The 20,223-nt window shown below is 49.4% G+C and overlaps 1 protein-coding gene across 1 annotated transcript in view; it reads right to left on the bottom strand.

The window, feature by feature from the left end:
- Positions 1–19,763, bottom strand: part of LOC104347583 (collagen alpha-1(XII) chain-like) — a 30,959-nt gene extending 11,196 nt beyond the window's left edge. Inside the window, exons 1-18 of the mRNA XM_086462509.1 lie at positions 19,669–19,763; positions 19,193–19,366; positions 18,576–18,735; positions 16,899–17,142; positions 15,811–15,984; positions 14,658–14,818; positions 13,390–13,519; positions 11,804–11,905; positions 11,084–11,239; positions 10,380–10,496; positions 8,096–8,242; positions 7,767–7,886; positions 6,968–7,126; positions 5,429–5,557; positions 4,950–5,099; positions 4,119–4,256; positions 3,540–3,686; positions 2,463–2,582 (exon numbers count right to left, since the gene is read on the bottom strand). Coding sequence (XP_086318635.1) covers positions 2,463–2,582; positions 3,540–3,686; positions 4,119–4,256; positions 4,950–5,099; positions 5,429–5,557; positions 6,968–7,126; positions 7,767–7,886; positions 8,096–8,242; positions 10,380–10,496; positions 11,084–11,239; positions 11,804–11,905; positions 13,390–13,519; positions 14,658–14,818; positions 15,811–15,984; positions 16,899–17,142; positions 18,576–18,735; positions 19,193–19,366; positions 19,669–19,763 — 2,623 coding nt within the window. The remainder of the gene's footprint in view (positions 1–2,462; positions 2,583–3,539; positions 3,687–4,118; positions 4,257–4,949; positions 5,100–5,428; positions 5,558–6,967; positions 7,127–7,766; positions 7,887–8,095; positions 8,243–10,379; positions 10,497–11,083; positions 11,240–11,803; positions 11,906–13,389; positions 13,520–14,657; positions 14,819–15,810; positions 15,985–16,898; positions 17,143–18,575; positions 18,736–19,192; positions 19,367–19,668) is intronic.
- Between the last annotated feature and the right edge of the window lie 460 nt (positions 19,764–20,223).

Below are 20,223 nucleotides of genomic sequence, written 5' to 3'. Positions count from 1 at the left end.
CCAAAAAATTTGGAAGGCAGATTTTCCTCCTTTAAAAAAAATAAAAATCCCTCTTGCAGTTTGACTCAAACTCTTCTACTCCCCACCCTTTGTGTAGGCAAGGCAAAATAATAATAATTGTTTTAGACGCCACGCTACCTTGTCTGAAGAGATTTGCTGTATGAAGCACAAGCTGAGCGCTCTGCTGAAGCACAGATCTACGGCAGTCCCCCACCCACCCTGCCTGCCTAGACCCTCAAACAGCAAGTTCAGCTACTTTTCCTTTCGTGGCTATGCCACTGCATACCACCAAACCCCTTTGTTTCACATAATGGGGCTTTTCCACACAGTGAGAACCAGTGTACGGTGACCACACATACTCTGGGACGGCAAGAAGACTTTGCTGGTGGACCGAGGCAAGAGGTACTTGGATCATACCTGGGGGAGCACATTCAGGAAGAAGTCTGCGAGCTTTGGAGAAGGAAGATGGTCTTTGCTGGGGATAATTTTCTACAAACAATGAAGCTGGTGTTTTGCAAGGGACAAGAGACTGTGAGGCTCAAGGTGCAAATTCAAGATTAAATGAGCTCCTATTGATTACACGGATAAGAAAATTGTGACTTTCGTTCTCCAAGAACGGCCAAGAGAAGGTAGAAAGGAAGGAGAGGAGGGCAACATCCAGCTGAACCTCTCCAAGGTCCTTCCTGTTGCATGGGGGATGAAGGCTGGCTCTGGATGGAGCCCCATTGATATATGTGGGTTTGGCTTCGTGTAACACTAGACAGAGGAGGTCTACAGCTGGGACAGCCTCAGGCTGCATAGAAGGGGACCCCATCTTTTACAGGGCAGGCTGGCTAGAGTCTGCTGGCAGGGAGGAGGGCATTAAATGAGCTTAAAAGTGGGGCAAGGGAAATGGGTACTGAATGAGTACCCATTTAGAAAAAAAAAAAAATCAAGTTGCAGAGAAGAAAATCAATCAAGGCACCAAAAGCCAAAAAAAAAAAAAAAACCCAAATCCGACCAAATTCTTAATTGCCTTTATACACTAGTGCTGGCAGCCTGGATAATTAAACAAGAGAAATTGGAATTACTCACTTACGAGCATAAATTTGATCTCATTGGTACTATTGAAATGTGGTGGCAAGATTCATCTGATTGGAATGTTAAATCAATAGCTATAAACCTATTTCAGAAGGATCAATCGAGTGAGGGCACAGGGGGACTGTCAGACATGGTATTATCCATTTCTGAGCCCCTGACAACTCTGAAACCAATGATTTTTGAATACTTACGGATCAATATTTTAACAGCATGGCACAGGAGGGGAACAGTTGCATTAGATCACTTAAATCGCCCTAGAGAATCATATGTTCAGTTCCCTAATCACTTATCCATAACACATACAGCAAAAAAATGATGCTACCACAGGAGACTTCATCCTGAGTGACATATGCTGCAAGTCTTAAGCTGCCAATACCAAAATGTCCTTGGAATTAAAAAAAATTAAAGCTGACGACCTGGTAACTCAAAAAGCACTGCAGAAAGCACAGGGGAATTGTGTCAGATTCGTTTTCTTTATTGACTTGTGAAGATGAACTGATCCGTAGCAAAAAGTTAGTGGCTGAAGCAACAATGATAGGAAACTTGCTATATTCAAAGAGGTTTAAGCCCACTCCAGGAAAAAGTAACATAGCTGGTGCTTTAAAAGGGCAAACACTGCAAGACCAAATCAATTGGAAACACACACTAGAAGTTGTGAGCAATGATTAGGAAAGTTTTAAATCTACTATGTAGGAAAGCTTTTAAACAGATAAGAAATAAGGTTGTATGGATGACAAAAAAAAAATCAACCTTCTTTGGGTTTGGTCCAACCATCCCTGATGGGCAGGTAGTGGCTCTAGAGGAAGAGGCATTGATAATGCCAACCAGCAGGCTTTTTCCTAAGCAATTTTCACATTTCCTTTTTTTCTTTCCCTGAGGATTTTGCAGTGGCCAAATGGGTCGTCTCGTGAGCCTTCTCAGTGGGCCAGCTTCCATTTTTCCCCTCCCTTTTTCACCCAAATAAAGAAGCTGAGATGAAGGGACATGACGTATGGAAGCCCCTAGGGTCAACCCTCTGTTCTCCTGCTCAACAGGGTCCAGATGTGTTCAAAAGAAGGACCTGTGCTGCCAAGAGTGACACAGCATCATTTACCCCAGGTCAAACTGGGCAGCACTTGGTGACACAAGTCATGGCACTTGAAGGAAACAGCAGCCACTTAAGGCTCGTGGTGGAAAGAAATTTACCCTTTAATACCTGCCACTTGCACCTTCTTCTGCAGCATCAGCTGGCTCTCAGACCAGGTACTGAATCAAACAGACAGCAGGGCAAGCCAGATACATCCGTGCTCCATCCTCAAATCCCCTTGGGTGCCGGGGCAGCTCACACAGTGGGGGGACCAAACTACAAGTCATCCTTCCTCCCCCCACCAAAAAAACGTTACCTGAGGACAAGCGCCATGTTAATAGGTACGTGGATGCACCAGGAACAGCCACCCAAGTCAGCAAAACGCTGGTCTCCGCAGCCTCCTGCACTGTGAACTCAGTCACTTTGGGTAAATCCACTGTTGGAAAAGAAAGAAACAAAGCTTAGGGTGGGTAGAAGCTACCACTGAAAGCTTGGCTGAGCTGAAAGGAAGCTGATGCATCCTTTGGGAGGCTCAAATCCTGGCCCCACTGAAATCAAAGACAAAAAGTCCAGATAGAAGTGATGAGCACGAAGCACATCTCCGCTACACTTGTCCACAGCTCCAGCTGCTGGTGAATCCCTCAGGTATCTACCCCAGGGTGCAAAGGATGTGTGCGCCAGGAAACACACCATAGCCTACAACCAGCTTTGGAGACCTTCTGCCTCCTAAAATACCACATTTCTGGTGAGAGGAAGGAGTCCCTACAGCACTTCAGGGGTTTTCCAGAAAGCTGAATCAGATCAGATCCTCAGCTGGTAGGAATTAGTGGAGATTTAGCAAATAGCTGTCGGCAGATCTTCAGCCTGGAATGTCAGGTGTTTCTCTAAACTGACTGTGATATTTGAGCTGTTGAGGTGGGCAATAAAGTTTCTGCCTGCTCACTTGCAGCAGGTGCTAGTGCTCCTTGAAACCACAGCACTGGCTCCACACCCCCAATCTTCTCCACTGCTTGATCTCCAAATCTGCCTATACTGCAGCATCAATCAAGTCACACGATGTCACAGTCATGACTGATGTTTGCCTTTATCTACTGGAAATAGTAAAGATATTGTAACTAAAGAGGTAATTCCAAGATGATGTGCTACAAAAATGGCACCTCACAGTGATTAATTGGCAGAAGATGACAGGCCAAGTCCCAACACTTCTCAGTAATAAGAAGAAAGGACCAATGCATGTTTTCTGGCATGCTGGCTGGTGGGACCTGAGAAGTCCTGAGATGTCTAACAGCCAATATCGCTCTTTTTCCATCCTCCCATCAGAGGCCCTAGGAGGAGATAGTCCCCAGTACTACTGTGGAGTTGCTCTTGTCCCCACTCAGGGTCCCGTACTCACAGGTTTTGGCTGTGACGAGTGTGGGGCTCCCCTCCTGTCCCTGGATTATTGCAGACATGCAGATGGTGTAGGTAGTACTCTCCTTCAGTTTGGGGATCGTGAAGGAGACTGTCTCTGCTGCCACCAGATGGGAGGTTTCCAAGCCACCTAAGAGGAGCCATTGAAAAAAACCCACAGTGTATATGGAAAGGGCAAGGTAATTGCTATTAACAATCACTGTTACAGCAGCTTCTTCACACAGATCTTACGGGACCTGGACACAGAGGAGTGTTATGAGCTCATTTTTCATATAGGGAAACTGAGGCATGGGCTGGTCACAAAGGCATCACATGTGCTACTGGAAAGGAACCACTTCTCTGACTTCCCAAATCCCAGCTATGCCTATATCCAATGGATATCTTTGTTAGAGGCTAAAACCTGATCCGTTACAGAGCTCCAACCTGTCCCCGCAGACAATACAGTCCCCATCTACCCTGATCATCTGTGGCAAAAGGGATGAGCTGAGCTAAGCTGCTGTTCTCCGGGGTTCCTTGAGCTCTGTCCTCATCCCACACCTGACTAAGAGACCAGTTTGCTTACCATTGAATGGCACCCAGGATATCTTATAGTGAGTCACCCCAGGAAGCCTCTTCCAAGCCAGCTTCAAACTGTTTATGCCAGTGTCAGTAATCCTCAGACCTCGGATGGTCTGGATGGGGTTGGAGTCTGCAAGAGATGCTGCAAAAATGAACCAGGATGAGATGTCTGAGGTAACCGCTCAAGTTACACAGCACCAGGTTCATGGCTATAAGCTGTGGCTCTGACGAAAGATTTGGGTATTTATGCAATATCTAGTTTCCGGACATTATTCAAGGATGCCAGGCTGCATTTCCTCATGAATCCATGGAGAGGAGCACTGTGCAGCAAAGTTCAGGGATCTCATCCACATCTCTTATCGCCTGCACCATACTCTGGTGACACGACACAGGGACATGAGGAGGGGGCCAAGAGAGGACACATTATCCTGATGCATCTTCAAACACCATGGGGAACTGTGATTCAGATGAATTCATGTGGAAAAGACACTGAAAGGAGCCAGGAACCCAAGTCTGAAGAGCCAGAGGCACAAATCAAGGAATGCCAAACTCAAGGGTGCATGCTGGTGAGGTGACCCTGACGGTGCCTTCCTAAGATGGATGTGGATAAATAAGATTTGGGAGCGTGTTAATACATCCAGGGTTGCCTAACTGTGCCAAGCCTGTTTAACACGCCAGAAGGATGTGCCCACTCCTATCCATTGAAACAGCCGAGGATTATGGCTACCAGTTACGAGGGCTGCTCGTGTTGCTCCACCATCAACGTGCAACGCACAGGACCATGAATCCAGCCTTCGCAGCCCAACACGAGGAGGGTTGTTCCACCAGGACGTACCTGTGCGGTGAGTCAAAGTCACCTCCGGCCCCTCGGCCTTGCTGAAAACAGCCCGAACACTGACTTTATACAGGGTGTTGGGCAGCAAGCGGTCAATCCGGTAAGCCAACACTCTACTGCCCAGGTACTGTGTCTTGGCAACCTGTTTTTCTGTTAAAAAAAAAAAAGGGGGGGGGGTATTTCAGAGCCTGTATTTCATCAGTGAGGCTGGTGGCATCCCCTCCAAAGGAAAGAGCCATTCCTGGCTGTACTGTTGTTTCAGAGCTTTGGGGATGATCACCATAAATAGAAGAGCACGAATACAAAGGGAGAAGGAGCCATCACCAATGGGTGCAGGCTGAGAGCCATGTCTGTCAGTAGTGAGATCTCCTTCCTACCCCAGACAGTAGATCAGGAGTTTGGAAAGGCGCCTCCCACCACCATGGCCATAGACATAGGTCCATACCAGGCACGAACACGTGCACCCTTTCTCTGCTCACCTTTGGCTGCTCCCACAGGGCTCCAGGTGACTTTGAATTTGGTGGCAGCTGCCGTGGCACTCCATCCCAGAGACAGGCTTGTGCTGGTGTAGGACACGACCTTGAAATTGGACACGTAGCCAAGAGGAGCTGCAAAGTGAAGACAGCATCAGAGTACTGTCCAACAGGGCTCCTCGTTGTCAGTATAAAATGATGTAAAAGGGTTAAAAGTGGTATCTCTGCTTATCCTCAGTGCCTCACTGGCCTCACCTGGAGAGCTGGCAGTTTGCACTGCTTGAGGTCTGGGCTACATGTGTACATCCTACCTCCCTTAGCACTGAGGAGTACATTCTGTGCTAGATCCAGGTGGGAGCATCTCCACAAGCTCAGGACAAGGAGTACAGGGATCCAGGGAGTTGTGAGATCCAGATCCCGGTACCCCCACACTGTCTGCAGGGTGGAACATCCACCCAGAGCTCCCACAGGTGCTGAACATCAGTGTTTGCCTGCGCTCTTCTTCACAAGAGTCAGTCCGTTATCTCCATACCGTATTCCAGGGTTGCTGATCACCTTCTGCCACTCTTAAACCTCTCTGAGGATACGTCTATTACTGTGCAAATACTGCCTCTGCTTTCTGATGGCCAGGCTCAGCATTGCTGCCTTCCCCCCACTAAGATGCAGTGATCCTGAAGTTTACCATGGAGGGACAAATTCTGGTCATAAAATAGACCACCATCTTTCCCTATTTTACATGAAGAATTTGCATTTGTTGTCTCTTGTCCAGGCAACCTGGTCTCCCAGCACAGCCCTTTGGAGTCCCTCCTTTGAGGCAATGGGACTTTGTCACCAGGCAGCAAGTTCTAAGGTCTAACTAAAAGAGGGCAGATTCAGACTAGATATAAGAAAGAATTTTTTTATGTTGAGGGTGGTAAACCACAGGAACCAGTTGCCCAGAAAAGTGGTAGAAGCCCCATCCCTGGAAAAGTTCAAGGTCAGGTTGGACGGGGCTCTGAACAACCTGATCCAGCTAAAGATATCCCTGCTTACTGCAGGGGGGGTTGCACTAGATGGCCTTTAAAGGTCCTTTCCAACCCAAACCATTCTATGATTCTACAAAGTTCCATGTCAGGCTGTTTCTCTCCATTTATCTTTCACTCCCTACAGAAGAATTTACTCAGGTCTCATCTCTTCTCCAGCTGGACTCTTTAACAATGTGGAAGACTTTGGCCGTTGGTCTGGACTTTGGGATGCCTGGAAGATCAGTGAGCACAGATTGGGCAGTTCATACCTGAAGCTCTGCCCAAGCCAGCACATTGACTCCAGTTTGCACCTGAAGACTCCCAGGCAGAAAACCTAGAGCCTTTAGGATTCACAGCACCAGGCACGTTTGATTGGCAGGGCAGAGGATCACCACCACAGTGCCCCTGACATGAGGGGAAGATGATGGGAGTGGGGTGCAGGAGGTACAGTGTAAGGCCTTTGTAGGGACACACGAGGTTGAACCAGACACGCGAGGATTGTGTACTGTGGTAGCTACTTGAACGTCCTGCCCATACTCACACGTCCTGGCTGAGGTTGTGATCCCTGGTCCCTCCGCTGAGCCGAAGAGCACGTAGAGGGAAATCACATACTCGGTGTCATAGGCCAAGTTGCGGAGCTGGTAGGCTGTGATGGACTTGTTGAGGGCCAGCTGGCGAGGACGGTCTTTGCCAAAGAACTCTTTGGAAGAGAGGAAGTAAAATAGAAGAGGATAAAACCTGAACAGTCTGGAGAGCAGCTCTGTTGCATACTGGAAAAGACACCACGTCTTCCCTGGCAGTCCATCTCCAACCCAGCTGAACCTCTGTTGCAGGACACCCGTGCATACGCTGGGGCAAGGGAGAGTTTTCCTACGGTTATTTATTTGGGAATTTGAATGACTAAAGGATCCAAACCAGCTGAGAGGAACCGAAGGAACCAAACCAGCTCTCACATCCAGGGCCCACAGTAACGTAGGCGTGTGCTCTGTCCCTCCCCTGCACCTGCAGGGAGTTGCAAAGCCCCTGTGCCAGATGACCTGCCCCACCTCTTCCCTGAGGACCAGCTAAGGTGGTATAGGAGGACTCCTGCTCTATGTGTGGGGCTAGGGTCAGGCTCGACGTAGCTGCTGCAGGGACCCTGCGTGCTAGCATTGCTGGTCAGCTCCAGCAACAATTTCTGGTTTCAGTTCATGCCCTGAAGTTGTGGGAGAGGCTGTTCAGAGCAGTTAAAGAGCTGGACCTGCCCCTACACCCACCATCCCTGAGATTCCCAGTGCCTTATATCCCATGCTATGGAAGGAGGTGAAGGTGATGCAGGCTGGAGGACAGTGGGATCTTACCTGGTGTGGGACCCCAAGCCACTCGGTAGCCGGTGGCCCCAGCAACTGAGTCCCAGGAGACCAGAGCGCTGTTGATGGATACCTCACTCACTTTCAGCATCTGGACGGTGCTCGATGCCACTGCAAGACAGCAGAGTTGCCCAGTTGCATCAAGGTCCCAACAGCTTCTAAGTGGCCCCCCAAAAAATGTAAGGACCCAGACTGCTTTCTGCACTGGATGACAGGCAGGGTGGTGACTCCAAATGACACCAACTCTGTGCTGCCAGCACACCATGACCCCCATCTGTGTCTGCTTGGGCTGGCTCCCACCCTTGCTGTAGGGCACTCACCCGTCGTTGCTTTCCCTCTCACCACCGGCCCCTCGACATCCCCAAAGATGGGGTTGATGGTGACGGTGTACTCTGTGCCAGGCTGCAGCCCCTGGATCATGTAGTAGCTGTAGGTGTTGCTGAGGTTCACGTCTTGGATGCTGCCTTCTGCAAAGGGAAATAATGTCTGGGCTCCTTTGGGTCAGACCAAGGAGGACCACCCTCCTTGGGTCTCCTTGCCTGGGAGGGTGGCAGGCAATCATGCAGACAACCACTTGAGAACTAAACAGTTGCGTGAGATTGAATGGCATTTCATCCTCCTGGCTTGCACGTGTGTCTGCAAGGTCCTCAAGGCAAGGGCTGTAGGGATAGAGCTTAGTGCAACAAGAACATATCTTGGTTGAGGAGCTAACGTCTATCTGGGTAGAAATAACCCACAGGCACTTGGGCAGACCTCAGCGATCACCAACAGATCAAGGCAGCTCAGGGCTTTGCAGGCCAAAGTAAATAAATCAGGTAGCAACACACAAATGGCCACGTACGGGTCTGTGAGCGGTCCTGTAAGAGGGTCCACACTCTGCCCAGGCCTGGGTGACTCCGTGCTGGAGTCCTCTTGCCTTCTCTGCAGGACACAAGAGCCAACTGATGGCACAAGAGACATTTTCTCACTTCTGTATCCGGGCTGTGGACTAGAAACCACTCGGCTAAACCTCTCAGCATCGCTCTAGAGGGAGGCACGGCAGGAGAAGAGTTAAAACCTCATCTCTGGGGATCACACCCAGCTTCAGAGGGGCAGAGAGGTGCAGGCAGCGCTATGTTGGGGTTTTGGGGAGGGGGAAGCTGCCATTTGCAGTTTGGTCACTGGAGGGTGCCATGTCCCCATCTTCTGCTCCACCAGCACCCGAGCCCCATCCCCCTTCTCCCACCCCATGCCATGGATCTTCTCTCCACGTCAGCCGCTCGTTTATGTTTGTCTATTCTCTGTCTTAGAAGTCAGAGGAGAAAAATCAAACGCCTCCAGTGCCTGGGATGGCTGCACGGGGATGGGCAGAAGGTGTCGGGATCCCAACGCATGGCCTTGGGGACGGGATGGAGTGTGGGAGAAGGACCCCAAAGGGCCCAGCAGCCAGGGTGGGCTGCCCCTCGGGGTTTTTGCCACCCTTGGATTTGGGGTGAACCGGTACCAGGTGAAAGAGCTACTCAGAAAGAGCAAAAGCACAGCAGAGGTGATGTGCCCTTGCCGCTTCATTTGAGGACGTCCAGCACTGTCCCCTCGAGAAGGGGTGTCCCCACTCCAAAGACACGGCAGGCTGAGCGTGTGCGTGCTCCATTTCTAGCTGGGGTATTGACCGGGTAAACAGCTCAGTTTTGGGGTGTGCTATGATTTTTTTTTCTGGAGAGACACTCATTACAAAGCCATAAAAGCAGTTTTATATCTCCTCTGTAAAGATTTTTCCCTTCTGATGACTTTTGGAGCTGTTCTCCAACTAAACCCCCCTCCCTTGGTGGGAGATGTCCTTTTATTTCATAACCAGGGGAGCTGAGCTAGAGGAGACTGTGCTATTTATTCAAAGCCTGTGATGGAGCCCAGGTGTCGTGACATCCCATCTCATCTTTGAACCACTGAAATATCCATCTCCCAAGGCCAAAATATCCCTGAATTTCTGACTTCTGCTCCTCCACACCAGCAACGAAAATATGTTTGGGTTCAGGGCAGGGCAGAAGCTCCAACTGCAAATGCAGATCTGTCTTCAAACACCAGAATTTGTCTGAGAATGAGGATGCATTATGGGATGCTGGGGGACACAGTCAGGTCTTAGAGCTGCAGAGAGAAAAGCAACAAGCACAGGCACTTCCAGTCTGTATTGTGGCAGTACCTCTCGCCCCAAAAAGGAGGTAACCCCAGATGATCAGGGGCTGTGTGATGTGCAGCTCTGCATGGAGATCTTTATCAGCTTCTCTCCAGCTATTAACCCTTTCCAAGCTGCTCAGGTCCAGTAAATCCAGCACTAATCCCATGTTAACAAGGCTGGATACCTGACAGCCTGCTTTATGCAGGTATTTTTGCATCCATGGCAGATTTCCCCATCAATGCCCATGACATAGCTCTTTGTTGCAAGCTGCTGATTTATAGTATAGAAAACTCCACAATTCAGAGACCCCCAAAAACCCGGTTCCCTCCAGTGTCTTGTTGAATGGCTGGACACTGAAGGTGTCAGTGCACCCATCGCCTTGCAGACCTCACAGCTCCTGTCTCTCCATCTCCCTCCCCACTGATGCATGCACCCTGCTCCTGAGTCTCTACCTGCTGATGTCCAGGTGAGCCTGTACCCCGTTGCTCCGCGGACGGGGCTCCACCTTGCCTGGAGGGTGTTGGTGGTTTCATTCTGCAGCAAGATGCTTTTCACAGGCAGGAGCTTCACTAGAAGAAGGACAGGGAACAAACCTTTCAGAGCACCCACTTGCCAGTGGAGGACTTTGCTGGCTACCCTCCTTGCATCACTGTTCCTCCACCCCATCTGTCAGAAGGAGAGGGATTTCCAAGGACTCCTGTCCTGCCTGACAGGCTGAGAGAATCTCATAAAAGCAGTGGTGAGAACAGCCAAATCTGACCATTGCTTTCCGGGGCCAGTGCCTCTGATGCACCAACCTCGCTCGCTTTATGTGGTGTGGGTGCAAAATAGGAGGGCAAGCAAGGCTCTGGCAGATCTCCCACCCTTCCTCCCAAGCAGCACGATGGTGTTCGAGGGTGTCCATGTCCCATGCATATCATGGGGGGAGAGCAGGGCTCAAGGTTGGAGTCAGGAAGCACCTGCTGATCGCTGCCCCTTTGATGCACGTGTAGCTGCAGCGCCCACCAACCTTGAGATGCTTATGTCATTTAACTAATTTTAGTTTAATTAACTCTATCCCAGCCGAAACCAGGACAGCTTATCGACAGCAAAGGGTGTGGGTGTGAACACAGCACCCTTGGCAAGAAGGGACCGGCCGCAGAGTCAAACCTCTTACATGTTCTCCCCACAGCAGCCACAGGCTGGCTCGGCCCCTGGGGGTACACTGCGTAGATGCTGATGTTGTATTCCCTATCCTCCTGCAAGTTATCCAGCACGTGGGAAGAGACATCACCCTGCAGAACCTGCTCATAGGTCATTCCTGGTCTGTTGGCTGTGAAACCAAGGAGAGGAGTCATGGTGAAGCCTTCCCACTGCCTGCCTCACATTCCACGGTGATGTCTACACTATATGGTGAAGAGCATGCATAGGGGCTGGTTCAAGGGCACGACTGAAGTCCCCCAACCCATGTGATGTTGCTGAGAGTTATGTCTGTAGATAAGGCTTGACATATCCATGCTGTCCCAGCCCTCCAGATCACAAAGAGCTGAGTGTGAGCGATACCAAAGGCTTGAACTCACCCCCCATCCACAACAAAGAAGGCATTTGAGTATGAAAAACATCCACGGTAGGTCTGGATGTGACACTGCAAATGGGTACAAGGCATCCACAGCATCATCCCCATCTTGTTCTTCAAAAGAAAGTCCTTCAAAGGACTCTTCTCCTCTCCCCTGGAGGATCCAAACTGTCTGGAAGAGGCTAACCTGGCCTCCTTCCAGAGTAATGCCAGGAGCTCTGTGGTGCATTGTTCCTTGGACAAAATGGCACCTTTCCTGTCCTCAAGTCACTGCTCCTTTTAAAGCAAACTCCAAGAAAAACTAATAAAATCTGAACCTACCTCTGGGGATGTAGATCTTGTAGCCCTTCAGCTTGCCCAGTGGAGGCGTCCAAGCCACCTTCAAGCTAAAAAGTCCTTCTTCTATCACACGGAAATTAGTGACTGGAGGCACAGGTGCTTTCGGGTACAAAAATGCAGAAATGGATGTGACAGTGCTGTAATAAAGTGCCACGGCAAAGACCCTTGGAAAATCCTTTGTCTTCAAGGACAAAGAGACACAAAGGTGAGCAGCACCAGTTCTCCCTATTCTCTCAGTTGAATCTTCAAAAGCAACCACCCCCCTCTAACAAACCCTTGTCTAGTTGAAAAGTGAGCTGAAAATCCCCAAGGCAGAATGCTTGTGGGCTTTCTCTTTGAATGGTGTTGGGAGCTGTGAAATATCTACCCACAAGGCATTTCCTCCATTCGCAGAGAAAACTCTGCAGTGGTTTCATGCAGGCTGAGCAAGGACACATGAATCAAATGCTACTTGTGCCTATGGACACAACCCTTACAAAGAGGAGCTGATTTTGATCCAGCCAGCCATGGCAGACAGATTTATAGCCTCTGCCTCTGGCTTCATGTTGGGGATAATAAGAGAAGAGATCAAATGACTTTATTTCCACCCATAAAGACATTCCATCTTATTCCTGGCAAGTACATATGAGTCAACCTCATTGAGGCGCTTTATTTATTCATCCTGTCAGCGATCTTCCCTCAAGAAGACAAACAATTTAAGACATTGCAGGGGGTGGGGGAAGAAACAAAAGACAAGGAAGAAAGGAACAATTATTTTCAAAACCCCTTGTGCAAAGCAGAGTTGGCACTTCATGCAAAACAGGGAGGGAAGGAGAATTAGCGCACCCCTTAAAATCTTGAAACCCCTTAAAGTAGTGCAGAGACTTCTGGGACAAAACCTGCTCCATCCATCATATCTGACCCAGCGTCTTGCACTCCAGGTTTTGGCCAAGAGTGGATTTGCTCCTTTATTTCCAAGAACCTTGTCATTACAGCCAGCCATGGGACAGCAAAGGAATTTGGCATGGCAGGTTGCAGTGCAGAGGAAGCCTAGATCATTTCATGGGACCAGAGATCACTACTTGGGGCATCTCCTAAAGACCATGATCATACCACCTTGGTGTTCCCCTTGAGTGAAATCAAGTCCTAAGTGCATGCATAGTGCCAACCCAAACCTTTTGGACCACCCACTTCCAAAACAATGTACATCTCTCCATAAAACTCATGTCTGTGTTTCTCAACCCACAGTCTCCAGAGGTTTCTCTTCCCAGGTACATGAGTGTCACATTAACTGAATCCCGGCCTGGATTTGTTAAATCCTGCTGGTTATTAAATCACATTATGTGAGCTATCCAGCAGGCTGCACCCTCTGCTTTCAAGTGAGTTAACCACATGGTTACTCTGCACTCACTCACAAACCTGCACCCCCTCACAACCCTGCACCCCACACCATGGACATTCGGACAGATGTTCCTCCTACCCATTCCTACCTCTCCATCCCTCACTCCTCACATGTACGGTTTTGGGGTGGGATTTTTCCTGTGCCCACACAGACAAGGAACACACAGGGACAACTGCAGAACACTCACTTGTTTTCCCCTTGACAGCTGCTGACTCCCCAAGAGCATCTGTGTAGACGGCCCTCACCGTGAAGACATACTTGGTGTTGGGCTTCAGATCAGTCACCAGCACAGTACTTTTGTCACCATCCACCACAACCTGTCACACAGGGGGACAAAGGACATCATTACACTTCCATGACAGTAGAAGACCCCCATGTTTGCAAAAGGTTAGAAGTACGAGGCATCACATGTGATGCAAGGTGACTTCCACGAGCAGAAGCCTCTAAAAACTCACTAACTCAGAACACTGAGATCCTCAAACGATATCTGGGTTCACACTGGACATAGCACTGACACAGGACAGTGCCAAGGGCAGGTTTCATGAGTTGGCCCAGAAAAACCTCCATGAAAACAAAAGCGTGCATAAGGGCGAGGGTAGTCTCCAATCCCCTTTGAAAAAAATGGATAAAAAGCATCCATCTTTGGCAAAGGAAGTTCCTTTTAAGCTCATAGAGGGAGATTTCAAGGTAACCTGAGGGCAAGAGAGGTGGAGACGTCATCTGTGTTTTCGCTATATTCTTATAAGATTCTGAAGCAGCCAAGGATGATTGCTCTTGTTAAGTACAATCTTAATAATTAATACAATTAATAAACTTAACCTTAATAATGTATGATTTCATAACTTTGTTCTATTATTAGAAATCAAAGCTTTTAGGCATACATCTTCTATCCTTCAATCCTGCTCTCAAACTCTGCACAGTGACCAAGCTGAACCAGAGTGAGCTGGCACACGTGGCAGCATCCCTCACACAAGGACATGGCAAATCGAAAACCAAAACACACAGAGATCTTACCAAGATGAAGAATCTTGGCAATAAGAGGAACAGGGGACGTTGCTAGGGAAGCTGGATGGCCTTGTTTGAGAGGTGGTATCACAGCGGTTAAGGAGAGAAAGAGTGCTTCCCGTTGACCTGTTCTTATCAACCCCAGTGGAGTTTGTGCCACATCCTTCTTCCCCCGCAACTTTCCCCGTTGTCACTCCCAGAAACTCCATCTCACCACAGCAGCACTGCTAAAATCAGCATGAGCAATCAACACACCTACAGATCTGATGGTCTACCTTCAAGTATGGAGCTTCAGGAACCTAGGCCAATGCACTGGGCTGTGACTGGGACGGCTGAGGGACGTTGTGGCATCTCCTAGCCCGGCTGTGCCATCAGCAGCCTTAGCAGAGGACTAACTCCTAACACCAGGACTTTCAACTGGTGCTCTGCAAAATGGGAACGCAACTCTACCTGCCGCTGGTCCTCTGAAACCGACTGCCCCGAAGGCGGCAAGGGATGCAGGTGGACACGGTACCCTGTCACCCTCCCCGTAGCTGGCATCCACGTGAGTCGCAGCGAGCTGTGGCTGTGCTCGCTGACGTACAAATCCTGGGGGCCGATGACCTTTTCAGCTGCAAAAAGAGAAAGGAAAGGCCTTTGGTTTGGACCGTGGTGGCACCAGCGCTGGACAACATTGATGGAGTCAGCATATTCAATGCAGAGAAAGCCTTGGGTACAGATGGCACGCACTCACTCACTCAGACTCAGTGCAGGAGAGCCGGGACCTGTTTCCCAGGCCAGAGCCACACAAGCAGGTTTTCTTTCGGCAAATTGCTTGACAGCGCGAGAAGGTCAAACAAAACTGGTTCTGCCTACATTTCTGCTGTGAACACCTGCTTAATGTATAGGGCATCAGCTCCTTCCTGCCCTTCTTACTATCACCAGCGAATATTCAGCCAGAAAGCTTAAACTCTCCATGAAACATCACAGGAAGCCCTGAAGAGCTACAGAACCACAGATAAAGCGAAAAAAAGAGCCTCTCTAATGACTTGGATGAAGTTCCCCCAAGCTCTGCCCCAAGCTTTTAACTCATTTTCTCACGAGTTTATGTGCCAAGAAGGGGGCAGGAATTCATTGCCACCACCTCTGGATTTCCTGCAACATCAGTATCTGTTTGGGGAGAGATCCAGATGTCTTTGGAAATCTCTCTGGCTGATTTTAGCATCTTCTGCAAGGAATGAAGTTCTTCCTGAGACCGTGAGCGGTGCTGCCAGACTTCACCATGAGAGGTCCATCATGAAAGCCCCCAAGGGGCAGAAATGCTGCCACAGCCCATTGCTGCTCCTTTTGTTTTAACCAGCAGCAAGAGTTTCAGGATCCAGTATCACCAGACAAACCACGGTGATGTAGACACAAGCGAAGTACACAGGACCACTGTCCCCAAGCAATAGATGCTCCGGGAGCTGGTTGCTCCTCTAGGGCCATCAAACCCCTAAAGCTCCCTTGTGATGAACAGAAGGGATGCGGGAGGTCCATCTCCGCGGTGTGGCTGGCACACCCAGGGACTGGGAAGGGGCTGGTTCGAGCAGGTGGAAAGCGGGACAAAGGGAGAGCCCCGACACACCTTGCACAGACTGTTTGATGGGTCGAGGTGGCTCCGAGGCAGTGAAACAGAGCCTCCGAGATAGTTTGGGGGCCACATTGTGGAGCAGGTGGAAATCTTCAATGTAAAGCACATGCTCTGCAGTGGGCTCTGAAGCGATTTTGTTCAGTTCATTCTTGTCAGCATCCTTCATTCCTAGGAGAAGAAAAGGAGAAGGAGGACATCAAACACCTTCCCTGGGGCAGGCCAGGCATTGGCAAGGGCTGTCAAGAGCAAGCCCTTTGAGTTTTACACCAGCTTTGCAGTCATGCTGCCCACGGTGAAGGATGAAATAAGGAGTGGAGGCTCAAGCTGGATGGGCGGCGGTGAAGCAGATGAAGCCATCAAGGAAAAGAGGTCAAGGTTTTCTTCAGAGGCATGTTAGAGACAATTGACCCAGGGGATTCAGCTGCTAATGGAAAGCTCTTTTGTGGCAGAGAGTGAAAAGGAGCAGGACAGGATCTGGCCTCAACCTTCTCACTGGATACAGAGACATTTCTGCCCTTCTGATGGAGGAGCAGACAACGCGTCTTCGGGAGGCTGTGTGGAAATTGCAGGGTTTTCCTGTGGTTGAATTAAAAAAAAAAAAAAAAAAAAAAGGGTGGGGGGGAAATCCCCAACAAATCAACCCTCCCTAATTTTCACCTCACATTTGTCCAAATCAACTTGGCTGCTCTTTATAATGAAACACCACCACCATCCCAGTCTTCTTCCCTGAAAAGTTTGGCGAAGGGAAGGATTTGACTTGTAAAAAATGGCTGCATTTAGCTCTTGGGGGAAGGGAGGTGCTGAAACTTTTCCTTGCCCATAGAATTATTCTGATGGACATTTTTAACGTAGCTGAAGTCGGTCTCTGAACCCCATTAAGAGAAAGCTTCAAAAGCAAAAACATTTCATTTTTGAAAATGTCACATCAAAACATTTTGACTTTTATGGAACTATTTATTGAACTCCTCCTGAATTCGCAAGTAGTTTTGACAGATGCAAACCTGCAGATTTCCACTGAATAAATCAGCTATCGACAACAACAAAAAATATGCAAGTGCAGCACAGATGTGATTTTCCTGTACTTGCAGTAGTTGCCAGTGGCTGAGCCTGGGGATGGGTACAGTTTTTAGAGGAGGGGGCTGCCAGGAAACTTCCTCTGTGTGTAGACTGCGTGTTGGTGCACAGAGTATTCGGTGGCAATGCTCCACGTAATTTAGCATGTCCATACGTACCTACAGCAAACACTGTCACCCCCCTATCCTGCAGAACCTTGGCTTCATCTTCAACTGAGTCGCTGGATTTCCCATCCGTGATCAAAACAACTACCTACAAGAATTGGCATAAGAGCCAGAGGATGAAAGAGCACAACATGAGGAGGTCATAGAGACAGCTGCAGGATTTTCACATGGACAAACCAGACCTTGAATGAAGTCCCCCTCTTTACAGGGATGGGCACTTGAAAATAAATCCCTCAATAACCCACGCCTCCAGGGTAAGTCACATGAAGGCAGCTTTCATGAGCATGACCTGGGAAGGAGCAGATAATGCTCATGTCAGCACCTTCTCCTCTTGCTCGGCTGTGTCTCACCTCTGCTTGGGGCAGTAACTCTGGCTCCAGAAGGAGATCAGTGCCAGCACAGAGAGCAGATTCACTCCTACAAGTCCCTAAGAGCAGCTCTTAAAGGAGGACTCAACTGCACCCTGGATGACATGCTTGGCCAATGGCACCTGGATGGTGCTATCAGGTGGTAAGAAACTCTCTCAGCCACAGCCTGGGTTTAAATGACAGCCAACTCAGCAAGCCCAGACCTTTCAAGCTTTTTGGGCAGATCACATAGCAGGAGATATGGCTGGTGCATGGGATGACATAATGAAGACAGACTCTGCTGTAACACCTTAAAGCAGGCAGCCGAGGTTGTTAACACATCCCACCTGCATCATCACGTTCTCCCTCCTGCTCTGTGACCCAAAACAGGTCTCATTGACCCCACTGATCACATGGATCACACAGACTGCACTCGACATGCAGGATCGCAGAGCAAAGGAGAAGGTGCAGCACCAAGCTGCAAACGGGGGATGCCCATGGGAGGTGAAAGTCGGCTGTGACAGTTTCAGACTAGATTCATGGGGTGTATCCACTCCCCATGCAGCTGCCCCCTTCTTGATTTCAAGACCGTCTACCGTCAGAGCAGAGCGAACTGCTTCATGCAGCCTGCAGACCAAACCAGAATGCAGCACCTTCAGAGCCCCTTGGAAATATTGAACAAAAATAAATTGTAAAAAATAATCTGAAGAAACCAACGAGCCAGAACTGATGTCTGAAAGGTAAAGACACTGCAATGTCTGCTTTTTGAGCAAGATGCTAACTGTACTGCCACTCTTTGTAACCAGGGTGGACGAGGGCAGACTACTAGCAACGGCTACGTGCAACTTCTCTCCTTGTCCTCATCATGTCCTGAGCCTGCTCAGTTAGCTTATGCAGTAAGTGTCCCAAATTTGGGTACTCAGACTAGACCGTAGGGTCCCTCCACAATCTGTGAGTCAGTCCTTTGGAAATCTGGAGGTGCCTGCCTCCTTCTATCACCAACAAAGTGACCTGAAGCTGAATAAGCTCCTAAATGTGGCACCTCAACTCCAAGCTAAAAATCAGATGGGATAAATGAAAACCAAACTGGCTCATTCGTGCCACGTGAAGAAGTTAAGAGGTCTGATGCCTACTGAGGATGACACCAGGGGAGTCGTCACAGAAGGTCGCTTACCTTTGCTGCATCCTCTCGCAGCGTGTCCAGGCGAGTCATGGCGTGAGCTGCAAATGCCAGGGCTGACCCTGTTTTTAAGCTGCTGCCTTTGAAGGAGAGATCCTGAATTGCAACCAGCATTTCTTCGACGGTCACATAATCCGTGAGCTCAATACTCATCCTGGGAACGAGAAATGGGGGAATATGGGTGAATAAAGACCAAGAAAACACTGTTGTTACAGCAAGGATGCACCGAAAATGGTAATAAACAGCGATGATGTCGACATTTAGCTGGCCACACTAGACCTGCATGTAGGCAAGAAGTCCCCTTCACAGTGGTCAAGGGACTCCAGGGTATGAGCCCCAGAGCCCTGTTACCACAAAACTGTATCTAAAACTGGATGGTGGGGAATTTCTTATAGCTGTGTTAAATACCATCCTCCCTGCCCTGAAAGAGTTCCCCGTGGCCAAGCACCTCTAGACACTGGTGACATTGCTGCGGGTGGAACTCTTGCTCTGCTCTCGCAACGGTCCAGCAGAGCAGCACGAGCTTCTTACCCATGGGGACACGGTTGCCCACCTAGAGCCACAGGGCTATAGAAACCCAGGGGCTGGTGGTAGAGGATGGACTGACCCACCTTGGTTTCTCCCCGTAGAGTGCCACCGCCAGCCGGATGCCTCCTTTGCCCATCACCACATGCTCAAAGGAACGGGCCATGCTGCCGATGAAGTCCTTGAGCAGCCGGGAGCTCTCCTTCCCTGCGCCCTGGGACTGCCCCACGAGGAACAAAATGTCGGCCGCCTCCGCCGTCCTGCATGCTGAGGGAGAGGAGGGGTGGGAAGGCTCATGCAATGAGCCAGCCAGGAGGTAAACCCCTCTGAGTCATGCGAACCCCCCGAGATATTGCAGCCAAGGAGTATTACTTCGGTCCAATAAAGAAGGTAATCATGGGCCTCCCAGAGCAACAGGCTGCTTTGTTGTCTTAAGTTTCCTCCTAATTCCCTATTTTGTTGTTCTCAGCTAGGGGAAGTTTCTCATTTGAAGCACAAACCCTGAGACCCAGATCCACCAAGTCACGCAGGTCTGTAGGACACGCTGGAAGCAAGAGGATACCTGGAGGTTTCATACGCCCAGAGGCAGACGTTGACACCGGAGCCACGCACAACTGGAATTTGGGAACGTGGCAGCTCCGCCACCCCACCAACCATCCTAGGCTTCTTGCAGCAGGGTCTCCAGAGCCAATTTGAGACACACATGCAGACAAGGGGCCTCCTGGCCACCCATGCTTTGCCAGCCCTGAAACAACCAAGCCTTCCAGTCTCGCACAGAGAGAGCTCAGGACACTCAATGCATTCAGCTCTGCAATCCTCCCCTCTTGCCAAGCTGCCTGTGGCCTTGAGCATGAAAGGTACCTTGTGCAAAGAATGAACAATTTGAGTGTTTTTTCCGTACAAGCCGGAGCTATCTGATGACAGCTGGCAGGGAAGGGACAGGTGTACAGCAAAATTTGTTTAACGAACATCAAGGATTATTTCCCTTTACAGTGTTCAGTCTCAATTTAATTTCATTTTCTTTAGGCATCCAATAAATGTATTTCGTGGACAGAAATCTGATGACTGTTAGGGATGCTTAAATTAATAAATGTTCTACAAGGGATGTTTAGAATTT

This window comes from Leptosomus discolor, chromosome 1, assembly GCF_034619465.1.
Source record: "Leptosomus discolor isolate bLepDis1 chromosome 1, bLepDis1.hap2, whole genome shotgun sequence".
Lineage (NCBI taxonomy): Eukaryota > Metazoa > Chordata > Aves > Leptosomiformes > Leptosomidae > Leptosomus > Leptosomus discolor.
Note: the sequence above shows the minus strand (reverse complement) of the source record. Positions and strands in the feature narration are given on the sequence as shown.